Genomic DNA, 12,003 nt, shown 5'->3' with positions numbered 1-12,003 from the left:
ATCATAATTATTATTGTAAATGATTATACTTAAATTGTTATAGTACAGCTACTAACTACTAACTATTAGAATAGGGGAGGAAAATCAACCTACTGATTGCTATACCTAAGAGGTATTAGTGACCTTAATCTTCCTGATTAAGGGCATCCAGCTCCCACTAATCTCAATACCATTGTCTTTGTTAAGATTCTGAGGATGCTTGATAATTTCAAGAGCTTCTCTAATCTTTCGCCTATGATGTTGTTCTTCCCTTGCGACAATTGAGGCGCTTTCCAAGCAGACATGGTGCTTAGTTTTTTAGGAGTGTTCTGCCAAGGCTGAAGTACGAGATCTTTCATTCCTAATATCAGCGCCATGTTCCTTGAGTCTTGTCTGCAAGGAGCGACCTATTTCACCAATGTAGTTTTTCCCACATGAACAATCTATTTTATAGACTCCTTTAAGCTGATGTCTATCAATATTATCTTTGACAGACCTCATACCTTGCCTAATAGTTCCAGGAGCTGAGAATTGCGTGGTTATGTTTTTCTTCCTTAGGATTTTAGCAATCTTATCAGTTACCCCCTAAATATATGGGAGAGAAACCTTACGACACTGAGGCTGGTCTTGAGCCTTTGGTTGATGAGATGACACCCGAGCATCTGAATGAAGAAATGAAGCATTTAGTCTCAACCTTTAAAAGTATAGGCTATAAAGAAAAAGAGATTAAAAGAGCAATAAAGAAAGCTGAAATAAGGGTGTCATCTCATCAACCAAAGGCTCAAGACCAGCCTCAGTGTCGTAAGGTTTCTCTCCCATATATTCAGGGGGTAACTGATAAAATTGCTAAAATCCTATGGAAGAAAAACATAGCCACGCAATTCTCAGCTCCTGGAACTATTAGGCAAGGTATGAGGTCTGTCAAAGATAATATTGATAGACATTAGCTTAAAGGAGTCTATAAAATAGATTGTTCATGTGGGAAAAGCTACATTGGTGAAACGGGTCGCTCCTTACAGACAAGACTCAAGGAACATGACGCTGATATTAGGAATGAAAGATCTCATACTTCGGCCTTGATAGAACACTCCTCAAAAACTAAGCACCATGTCTGCTTGGAAAGCGCCTCAATTGTCGCAAGGGAAGAACAACATCATAGGCGAAAGATTAGAGAAGCTCTTGAAATTATCAAGCATCCTCAGAATCTTAACAGAGACAATGGTATTGAGATTAGTGGGAGATGGATGCCCTTAATCAGGAAGATTAAGGTCACTAATACCTCTCAGGTATAGCAATCAGTAGGTTGATTTTCCTCCCCTATTCTAATAGTTAGTAGTTAGTAGCTGTACTATAACAGTTTAAGTATAATCATTTACAAAAATAATTATGATAATAACTATTACTTTTATCACTAACTATTATTATAAACTATCACTGTTAAATATTAATTAAGATCTATTAATAAATCTATTAATTAGTTAAACCATTTCCTAATCCATATTCATAATAAAGATTAAAAAAAAATAAAAATAAATAATAATAATAATAAAATAAAATTTAGGTCTGAATATTAATTATTAGGTTTTGGCTTTAGTTATCAAATTATTCAATTAATTATTAGGTCTTGATATTAATTATCAAATTATTCGATTTATTATTTTTTTACCCTGGAAAAATCGTAATCTTTCATTAATGATTGAAAAATTACATGTTGTAGATGCCTCTTGGCATATGCTGATTAACAGATTACCAAAAATAATGCTCAAAATGATGCATAGATCCTTTCACACCACGCAGGGTGTATGGATTTCATGAAAATATACTGGTAAATGCAAAATATTTTGTACAGTTGGGGAAAAGTCAGGCTTTTCTCCCTTTTTTATTCTCAACCTTTCTCCAATTCCCCTGTGACTCTGTGGGAGTTATGAGTGCTAATGCATTTTCAGCCACACGTTGTGGGTTATCAGAATCTGATGTGTCTGATGTATGTATGCGTTTATTTCTGCCCATATCCATTTCTGCTCTTCTTGCCAATGCTGTCTCTATATTGTCCAGTGGATCTGTGTCTTCTATAACTGGTTCTTTATTCATTTGTTTGTTCTCATTTGGGTTGGCATATTCCATCTCTTCTTCCTCCTCATCATCCGGGAGTGATGATGGACTATACCAGCCTTTTGCTTGTTTTTCCGTTTTCTTTTTTCTGCGGCTGTCTTTTTTGACTGCTGGGCACGTGCTTTGTAAGTGTCATGTTTGCCTACATGTTCGGCATCTGAATGCGGCGTTTTCATAACCTAATACTTGGGTCCAGTTGCTCTGTCTATGCTTCAGCTGGATTTGGTCTGGCAGGCATTTGCTAAGGTCTACTTCCACACATATTCGTGCAAAAGCATATATTCTTTCCTCCACTCGCTGGGTGTCCATTTTAATGTAACGCCCAATTGTGTTTCCAATTCCAGTGAGTACTTGCTGGTTCCAGAGATGTATTGGGAGGTTGTGTAGCCTCACCCAAACTGGCATCTTCGAGACAACCATTGTGTTTCCATCAAATCCTGGGAACCATGGTGTAATGAAGAGTCCAGTGGATCCCCAAAACCAAGGCCCTTCCTGCATTACTATATCTCTGTCTGTTGCTGATAAAAATTTCACAATAAAAAACCCCTTGGAGCATAGGTGTACTTCGCATTCCGTGGTCCAGTTCGTGTAAATCCAAATGAACAAATCCGCCAGTTTGGGCAAATAGCAGTTAAATCTGCATATTATTGCCTGACTTTCATATATGGTGCATTGCTCGTCTATTTCTGGTGTATTTATGTTGTATTCTGGAGTGTGTTCCAGCTGTTCCACTATGTATGGCCTTGCGTCCATACCTGTTTGGTTCGGTGCTGCTCCTTCTGTGTTTTTCCCCTGTAGGGCGTTTTTGAAGGAAATGCTGCCTGGTTTTTTCCCAATGGAACCAATGCCACTTCCTCCCGCCCTGTCTGAATTCTTGTTATTGTTAGTTGCTCCTCCTCTTAGCCTCAAATTGAGGATGATTGTTGACAGAGGTGTGATTCTATATTCCCAGAGGTATTTTGTGTCTTGTAACACTCTGCCCCCATGTATCAGGTTTTGGATTCTGATGGGGTAACCCAGCTGTTGCATAATAATTTCCTGCATTTTCTCAACAGTATCTGTGCCTTTTACCCAGATTATTTTCGTTTTTCCTTCTGGGTTTTTTATAAAAACTTGAAATCTGTGATCCCTTACCAGGTTTCCAGATGTTGCTTTTGGCAGATCTGACCCTATGGTTATGCTCAGCTCCTTTTGCTCACCTTGACACAGCTTAATTGGTGTGGTAGCTTCCTGATCTAACCTATTAGAGGGTCGATCTACCACAAGAGGGTCTGCATCTATAAGTCTAAGACGCTGTCTGTTTGCCATACCGCGGAACGGTGGATTTAATGCCCATTCGGGGTTCCACGGCAATTTGCTTTCTAGATCTGCATCATAATAAAACGGATCCACGTTGATAAGCTGTGATCTAGAGGTTTTCTTCATACCTTTGATAGTGTCGGCGAAGGGCTCCATTATTGCTCCAGGCCGTTCCCTTATCATGCATTTTCTCGCAAGCAACTGCGGACTTTGGGCTGTTTGTCAAGTGCTCGATCTGTATACCTTTCCTCCACTCCTCCAAACCCTTTATGCCGCTCAGGAGCTTTCCAACTGTCTTGGCCGCCTAAGGGAGTCCTGTATTCCCCAGATCTGGGCCGGATCGCGCCTCCGATTTCCTTGTGCGCCCTGGCTTCTGCAGATAGCATAAGGGCTTTGTTCTCTGCGCGCCACTGTAGACCCACGCAGGATACACCGCTTCCAGCTCTCCAGAGGGTTTGCCGATGCGTGATAGCGCCATTGCCGTTCGAATCCCTTCTCCTCCTGCTCCCGATCTCAACAGAGAATCAATTATCTATTCGATTTATTATTTATTTATTAATTATTAATAATTAAGTGATTATTAATTATTAATATTGATTTCTAATATTATCAATATTAATATATTAATTATTATTATTAATATTATTACTAATAATTTATTAATACAATTTACTTATTAATTTTAATACATTAACTATCATTAATCTTATTTGTTAAAGTTCATTATTAATAATTAAGTGATTATTAATTATTATTATTAATATTATTACTAATAATTTATTAATAATATTTGTACTAATATTAATTATTATTAATATTAATAAATTAAATTTAATATTAATACAATTTACTTATTAATTTTAATACATTAACTATCATTAATATTAATATTAATGAATAATTTTAAAATTTTAATACAATATTAGTATTCATTATATTCTAATATTTATAAAAATAAAAATAAAAATAAATATTTATTTCACATTATTAATAATATTTAATAATTATTAATATTATTTGTTAAAGTTCATTATTAAAGTTTAATATTATTAAGAATTGTTATTGAGGTCATCCTTAGGGTTTAATAATATTAAGATAAAGAATTATAATAATAATTTTAAAAAAATAATAATAATAAAATAAATAAATAAATAAAATCTGCATAAATAATAATAATAATAATAATAATAATAGAGCCGACATTCATCTCATCCTAAAATCCCTCTCCTCACAACTATTTAAATCCCTCAATTAAGCTCTTCTTCTATCAGCATTCAAGAAAGTCCTCATGATGGATCCCAGTTGGGATTTGAAACGTTGATGAAAAATAAGTTTTACTGTGGATTCTCCAGTAACTATGTCTAAAGATATATACCACAGATGTCTTAAATCCAGAGAAGAGCAATCATTTCAAACATTTTCCCTTGTATGCAGATATTAACCAGTACATGCTGTTGCTGATAGGAGATAGTTAACAATCTCATATCCCTGAATCCAAAATTTGGATCCTTTATACCTTCAGCAACTTGAACTTCTTGATTACTGCTGTATGAAGCAGTATTCCATGGCTGATCATTTTCTTCTTCTTTTGCCACATGTTTTTCTCTTCTCATTTCTGCAATTTGAGTTTTTATTGCAGAAATTTCTGTCTTGAGATTATGAATCTCTCGACTGACTTCTCCTAGAGTAAGTGATCTTACTCTATCAGGTTTCTGTTGATGCCTTTGAAATGATTTTGTGTTACGTTCAAATGAAGCATCAACAAACAAAGATTTCTTACCTGAACTATTTGAAGCTTTTGCTTTGAGCTGATCCATAAAAGCTTCTGTCAGGCGATTTTTCATCTCTCCATCCTCCATGGCTCGGATTTGTGACAGAATCTTCAATTCTTCTTCTTCTGTTGCAGCCATAAGGACTTTTTCTTTCTGGGGCTTAGGCTTTTCTCCTTCTTCTTCACTTGATTCGCTGAAATATTCAGAATCAGAAATATATTGAGCTTGACAGGCACATTCTTCAGAGTCAGAACATAAACATTCTGAAGAACTAGAATCTGAATATTGCTCTATGTGAGCATGGAGTTCTTCTGCTGACGAAGAACTAAAAGAATCATAAGAAGACTCATCTATTTGGTGCTGCTGAGCTATTTCTCTGATTGTGACATTGGGGCAGCGTTCTGTACTGTGAGCATGAGAGCCGCATTTCATGCACACTATTGGTCTTCTTCCTTCTTGCTTTACTTGCTTGTTTCTTTGGGCAAAGGCTTGGGATTTCTTGCCTTTGTTTAGCTTTGACTCTTCGCCTTCTAGACATCTGGAGGAAGTGTGTCCAGTTTTTCCACATAACCAGCAAGTAATTTTATTCCATTTCTCCTGCTTAGTGGTGTGTAGGTGAATATTTGAGGGATTATAATAGTGTGTTCTGGGAACATACTTATAATACCCTTTCTTTGTTCTGGAGGCTTGGCCTTGCCTCGGCTTTGAATATCTTCTTTTGTTCTTTGGATAATTTCTTCGGTTTTTGTAGAAAGTTTCTTTAAACTCTCTTTTGGCTCTTTTCTTAGCCTTCCTTCGTTTTACCAAAGGATCATCCAATGTTAATCCATATTTGCTACATATGGATTTTTTGTCAGGCAATCTGGAAAGTTTTTCCAGAGATTTATTTACCTTCGAGCTAGTACAAAGACTGACCAATGTCTTTGTGATGAGAGCATATATCTCTCCCCATGTATATGACTCAAAAGGTAATTGGAAGACTTCTTGTAATCTAATGTAATCAACAAATCTAGACGGCAGGGCTGCAAGATATACCTGTTTCCATAACAGGTTCTTTGAGTCTTTAACTTCGTAAATCCTCTGCATCCAGTCTTTGTGGAAGTCTTCATATTGGGACATTTTATGGCACTTTAGATTCATCAAAATAACCTCATTTTTATCAGCAATTTCTGTTTCACTTCCACACCAATGTTCCAGAATCATTGATGTTAATGCCCCGATCATATTGCTGATAACTATGCCATCAAAATTATGTATCACATCTCCTTTTTCATCCTTAAGCACTTCTGCTTCCATTGTTTCTATGAGCTTTGGAGATGATTCTGTCTCCCACCACCTGAGGAGTGTCCCTGTAAAACACTGAATAATAGTCCTGCAAGCATCAATTTCAGTTTTCCCTCTAAGACACATGAGTTTATATTCTGTGTACATCATGTCAATCATTTGTCTTATTTGGCCGACACTCATGTTATCTATATTCCACTCTCTGTGGGAATCTGGGAAAAATGTATGTGCTTCAGGAAGTTTTCCTTTTCCTTCTATGTCAGGTGCTGGATATCTGGTGAACCTATGTTCAAGAGGTTCATATATAGGAAGGATCTGAGTATCCTGATTTTTGTGTTCTTTCTCTGTGTCTGTTTCTTCATCCTTAAATAAGGATGCAATAGTGATCTTTGGTGTAGCCTCAGATTTTGAAGATGTGGCTACCTCTTTAGGAAATAATGCTGGAAATCTGTCCACAGATTTCACAGGATTTTGAATTTTTATGCTTCTTTTCACAAGAAAGGAGTTTGGAACTGGTTTCTCAATTTTGGAGAGATTCAACTTCTCAACTTTATCTGTTAGACCAGTTATGATATGTTTAGTTGCATCTAAATGATCAACTAATTTTTCTTTGACTCCTTCTATCTTTGATAAAGAATCTCTAGCATAAGAGCGAATCATACTGGATTCAAACTGTACATTATTTAAACATCTATTTACATCATGTATTAATACTTGGATAGTATCAATTTGTTCCTCTTTTACTGCAGTATTTGTCCAGTTCAGTTGTTAACTGGTTTTAATTACTATTTGCAAAAATAAAAATAAAAATTATCCAATAAAACTTTTAATTACTATTTGCAAAAATAAAAAAAAATTATATAATCAACATAATACTGTTCTTTGCGAGAATCATAATACTGCGATTTGCAAGAATCAAAGAAAAATTACAGAACAATATAATCAAAATAACCAATAAAAAATGGCTTATTCAATGAAACTTATACCAGAATAGGAAGATTTCATTAAATTCCCCTAACAACTTGGAATATATTCAATTATCCAATTCAAATAAATACATTCAATTATATTCAATTACCCAAATCAATATTCAATTACCCAAATCAATATTCAATTATACCCAATTCAAATCTATTTATATGAGATAAATTTATATTGGACCGTTCCCATGCGATTGAAGATCGATTTGCGAAAATTTCATACCAATGGAAAATCTAACTAGTGAAAATTTAACAACTTAACTTAAACAGATATACGAACCTTTCACCACTCCTTAAATGAAAAATGATGAGATGAAAAAACTTGAATGGAGCAGCGTGGGAGCAAGGAAAAGGTATACCAGATTTACGAACAAAACGGATAGCCATTTGACTATAGGGTTTCCGGGATTATCCATAAACGCAGGCAAGTTGAATGTATATATCAAAATGAAGGGGATGTCTCGGAATTGATTACTAATGGAGTCCACAACCATCCTTAGATTCAAACTCTCTACATTCATAAATGAGATGCTCAACAAAAACAAACCAGCAGTACATTTTATCGGCCAAATTGGGATCAGGTACCTTTCCAACCCTTCTCCCGTTCATAATCCTCCTTCCTTATTCATCTTAAGATCAATAAAAACGACCAGAATTCTCCAATGGAAGCTCAGAGACGAACAGAACCTTGGAAATCGAGAACTGGCAGACAGAATTTGCAGAATTTTGACCCTAAAACGATGGGAAGCCCTTGATCAATTGCCCTCCAAAGTAACTCCCATTCATGTTGAAATTGTTCTTGTGAGGCTTAAAGAAGAGGCAGAACTCACTTTGAATTTTTTCCAGTGGGCCCAAAAACAGCCATTTTTTTACCATTCAACAAAATCTTATTGCAAACTTGTTCATATTTTAACCCGGGCAAGAATGTATGATCAGGCCCGATATTATTTAAGACAAGTTGTGCTTGATTTCAAGCCCTCAAGGGATTCAAATATGTCTCTCTTTGAAGAGCTCATTCAGGCCTACAGGAAATTGGGTTTTTCGCCCTTGGTGTTTGATATGCTTGTAAAGGTGTATGCACAAGCTGGGATGGTTGATGAGGCTTTGAATGCCTTTGGTTGTGCTTTTCAATTTGGCTTTATGTGCACAGTGCACTCCTGCAATAGTGTTTTGAATGGCCTGATTAAAATAGAGAGATTGAGGGAGGCATGGGATGTGTATGAGCAAATGGTTTGCAGGCGGATTCTGCCGAACGTCGGTACGTTTACTATGTTGATTAGTGCATTTTGTAAAACTGGTAAAATGGAGCAGGCCAATGAGTTGGTTTGGAAAATGGAGAGGAGGGGTTGTTCACCTAATATCGTGACCTATAATGCGCTTATTGATGGTTATTGTCGGCAAGGGGACATGGCAGCAGCGTCGGACCTTGTGAAAACAATGTCGGAGAAGAGAATTGATCCCAATGTCATTACTTTCAGCGTGATGATTAGGGGTTACTGCAAAGAAGGTAGGATGGAAAAAGTGGAGTTACTGTTTACGGAAATGAAGAAGCGGAATTTGGTTCCAGATAGTGTGACCTATGCAATACTTATCGATGGTTATTGCAAGGTGGGTGATATGGAAAATGCTTTGAGAGTAAAAGATGATATGGTGGGTACTGGCTTGAAACTGAATGTTGTTACTTGCAATACTTTGATTAATGGATTATGCAAGTCTGGAAGGGTGAAAGAGGCAAACAGGCTTTTCTTGGACATGGCAGATCGAGGGCTTGCGCCGGATAAAGTGACTTACAGTATTTTTGTAGATGCATATTGCAGGGAACGGAACATGGATGAAGCTTACAAGTTTTGTAATATGATGTTGCAGAATGGCATTCAACCTGGTGTTGTTACCTATAACTCCCTAATAAATGGGCTTTGCAGACTAGAAAACATGGAAGAGGCGGAGAAGCTCTTGCATGAAATGAAGGAGTTCGGTGTTACTCCCAATGTGGTAACGTATGGCACACTGATGGATGGATACTTCAAGACAGGGAAGATTGAGGAAGCTTTTAAGTTGTGGAATCATATGTCGGCAGGTGATTTAATGCCCAATCGAGTTTGTTACAATTCAGTAATCAACGGTTTGTGTAAACTGGGTAAGATGGAAGAGGCAGATAGGATTTTGACTGAGATGGCAGAGAAGGGTTGCATTCCTGATGATATCACTTACGGGACTCTTATTGACGGATATTGCAGAAAAGGAAATATTGAACAAGCTTTTAGATTGAAAAATGAAATGGTCAGAAAAGGTTTTTCACTGAGGGTCGAAACTTACAACACACTGATGAAAGGGCTGTGCAAGTCGGGAAAGAGTGCTGCAGCAAAAAAACTTTTGGTTGACATGGTTGAGAGGGCTTTAATCCCAGATGATGTTACATACAACACTCTAATTGATGGTTACTGCAGGGAAGGCTACATGGAGGAGGCTCTTATAATACATTTTGAAATGCTTGACAAGGGTTTCTTGCCCAATGTCGTTACTTTCAGTGCACTAATCAATGGACTTTGTAAGACTCGAAAGATAAAAGGGGCGAAAAAGCTTTTAGCAAAAATGGTTGATAGCGGTTTTTCTCCTGACAATAAGACTTGTTCCTCACTGATTGAAGAAATCAAAATAGAAGGCAATATGGAGAAGCTTTTGATGTTGGATGGAAAAATGGATAATGCAGGTGTTCTGCCAAACGTGGTTACATATAATACAATTCTTAATGGACTTTGCAAATTGGGGAGTATAGTGGAAGCAAAAAAGTTCTTGCCAGAATTATTAAAGAGGGGGTTTCTTCCGGATAATTTTACTTATGGAACTCTGATTAACTGTTATTGTGTATCTGGTAATATGGATGAGGCTTTCAAGCTACGGGATGAAATGCTGGAGAAGGGCATTGTTCCCAACATTGCTATTTACAATGCACTCATTAATGGACTTTGTAAATCAGGAAAAATTGAAAGGGCAACTAAACTTTTTAACAAATTGCCACGGAAAGGGGTGACTCACAATGAAATTACATATAACACATTGATTGACGGGTACTGCAAGACTGGCGATATGGAAAAGGCCTTCAAATTGCGAGATAAAATGATCAGGAAAGGTATCATGCCATCTGTCATCACCTTTTCTACATTAATTAATGGTCTGTGTAAATTAGGGAGTATGGAAGCAGCCAGGGAACTTTTTGATGATATGCTTAAAATGGGGTTGTCTCCAAATTATGTCACATACATTACATTGATTCATGGATATATGAAAGAGGACAATATGGAGCAGGTTTACAAGCTTCATGATGAGCTGTTTGGCAAGGGTGAAATTCGTAATGCTGCTGGAAAATTAGTAACTGTGGAGATGGAGTCAAAAGATTATCAAGATAGCAGCCAATATTCTTCTGCAGATGCATATTTTGCCAGTGCACATGCAAGCTAACAATAGGAGAATCGTAATATCATTTTGCCTTTGGCAGTGGTATAAAGTAACATTGGCTTTTGATGGTCATTGCCTATGGCATTGTCACCTTAAAAATGCATTACAGGTCAAGATGTGCACTGAAAAATAGGAAGCAAACATTTTGATGGTCGTTGCCTATGGAATTCTCACCTAAAAATGCATTACAGGTCAAGATGTGCACTGCAAAATAGGAAGCGAACATTTCGATGGTCTTTGCCTATGGCATTCTCACCTAAAAATGCATTACAAAATGCATTTCAGGTCAAGATGTGCACTGAAAAATAGGAAGCAAACATTTTGAAAATTTGCTCGGCCACTTTCGTTTTAAATATAGGCTTCGGTGCCTCTTTTCCCTGAGCTCTACAATAGATGGATATCATATACATCCACAGGGCTTGAACCAACAACTGGCCCTGCAAAACCCTGTGGTTCCAAAGTGTTGCTGCTGAACTGTCCTCAAAGAAATCTTGTGTACTTCATACTTTTCTCTGGTCATTCATTGGACATCAATAAAATTATCTTATCTTATCTGGATGCACCAACATCAGTTTGACTAGTTTGGGATAAATTAATGCCAGATGGACATTATTGTCGGCATGTTGCATATGCACTAAGAAGAAAAGAGGAGACTTTGACATGCAAAATGTAGGAAATGTCAAGGTCCTTGTAATGATTACCCATCTAGTTGATCTTTAAGCACATATTTAAAACACCGGAGAAACAACGCAAACACATGTTATGTTTGGAGAAAGTTTTTCCTTGATGTCTAAGCATTTCCGTGCCTTAGATATGGATCAAAAAGGAAATTGACTTGTTGGAAAGCTGGAATCTTGAAAGTTGCCACAGCTTTAATGGATTTGGACATACCATATAGAAATCAACGTTGCTCTACTGGAATTAGATAGCTGTTACCAACAGACTGGAGCATTGCAGAAATGGATGGTTAGGAGATCTGAAAATGTGTGTGCTATCTGTAGCAGTTAATCAAAATCAACATAATGAAGAAAGACACGGCTAATTGAAAGTCAAGGTGGGATTAAATAAACTATCTGCTAAATGGCACAACGGTGGCCATTATTGGTGCAAAGGAAGATAGT

The 12,003-nt window shown here is 36.8% G+C and overlaps 1 protein-coding gene across 1 annotated transcript; it reads left to right on the top strand.

The window, feature by feature from the left end:
• Positions 1 to 7,745: 7,745 nt before the first annotated feature.
• On the top strand, positions 7,746 to 11,741 carry LOC149155565 (uncharacterized). Its single transcript, XM_089440666.1, has one exon. The coding sequence runs from the start codon at positions 7,904 to 7,906 to the stop codon at positions 10,883 to 10,885; it is 2,982 nt and encodes a 993-aa protein (XP_089296792.1). The 5' UTR covers positions 7,746 to 7,903; the 3' UTR covers positions 10,886 to 11,741.
• Positions 11,742 to 12,003: the final 262 nt, after the last annotated feature.

This window comes from Pinus tabuliformis, chromosome 9 (assembly GCF_031772625.1).
Source record: "Pinus tabuliformis cultivar Carrire ecotype Pingquan chromosome 9, CPIR1, whole genome shotgun sequence".
In the NCBI taxonomy this organism is placed as follows: Eukaryota; Viridiplantae; Streptophyta; class Pinopsida; order Pinales; family Pinaceae; genus Pinus; species Pinus tabuliformis.
Note: the sequence above shows the minus strand (reverse complement) of the source record. Positions and strands in the feature narration are given on the sequence as shown.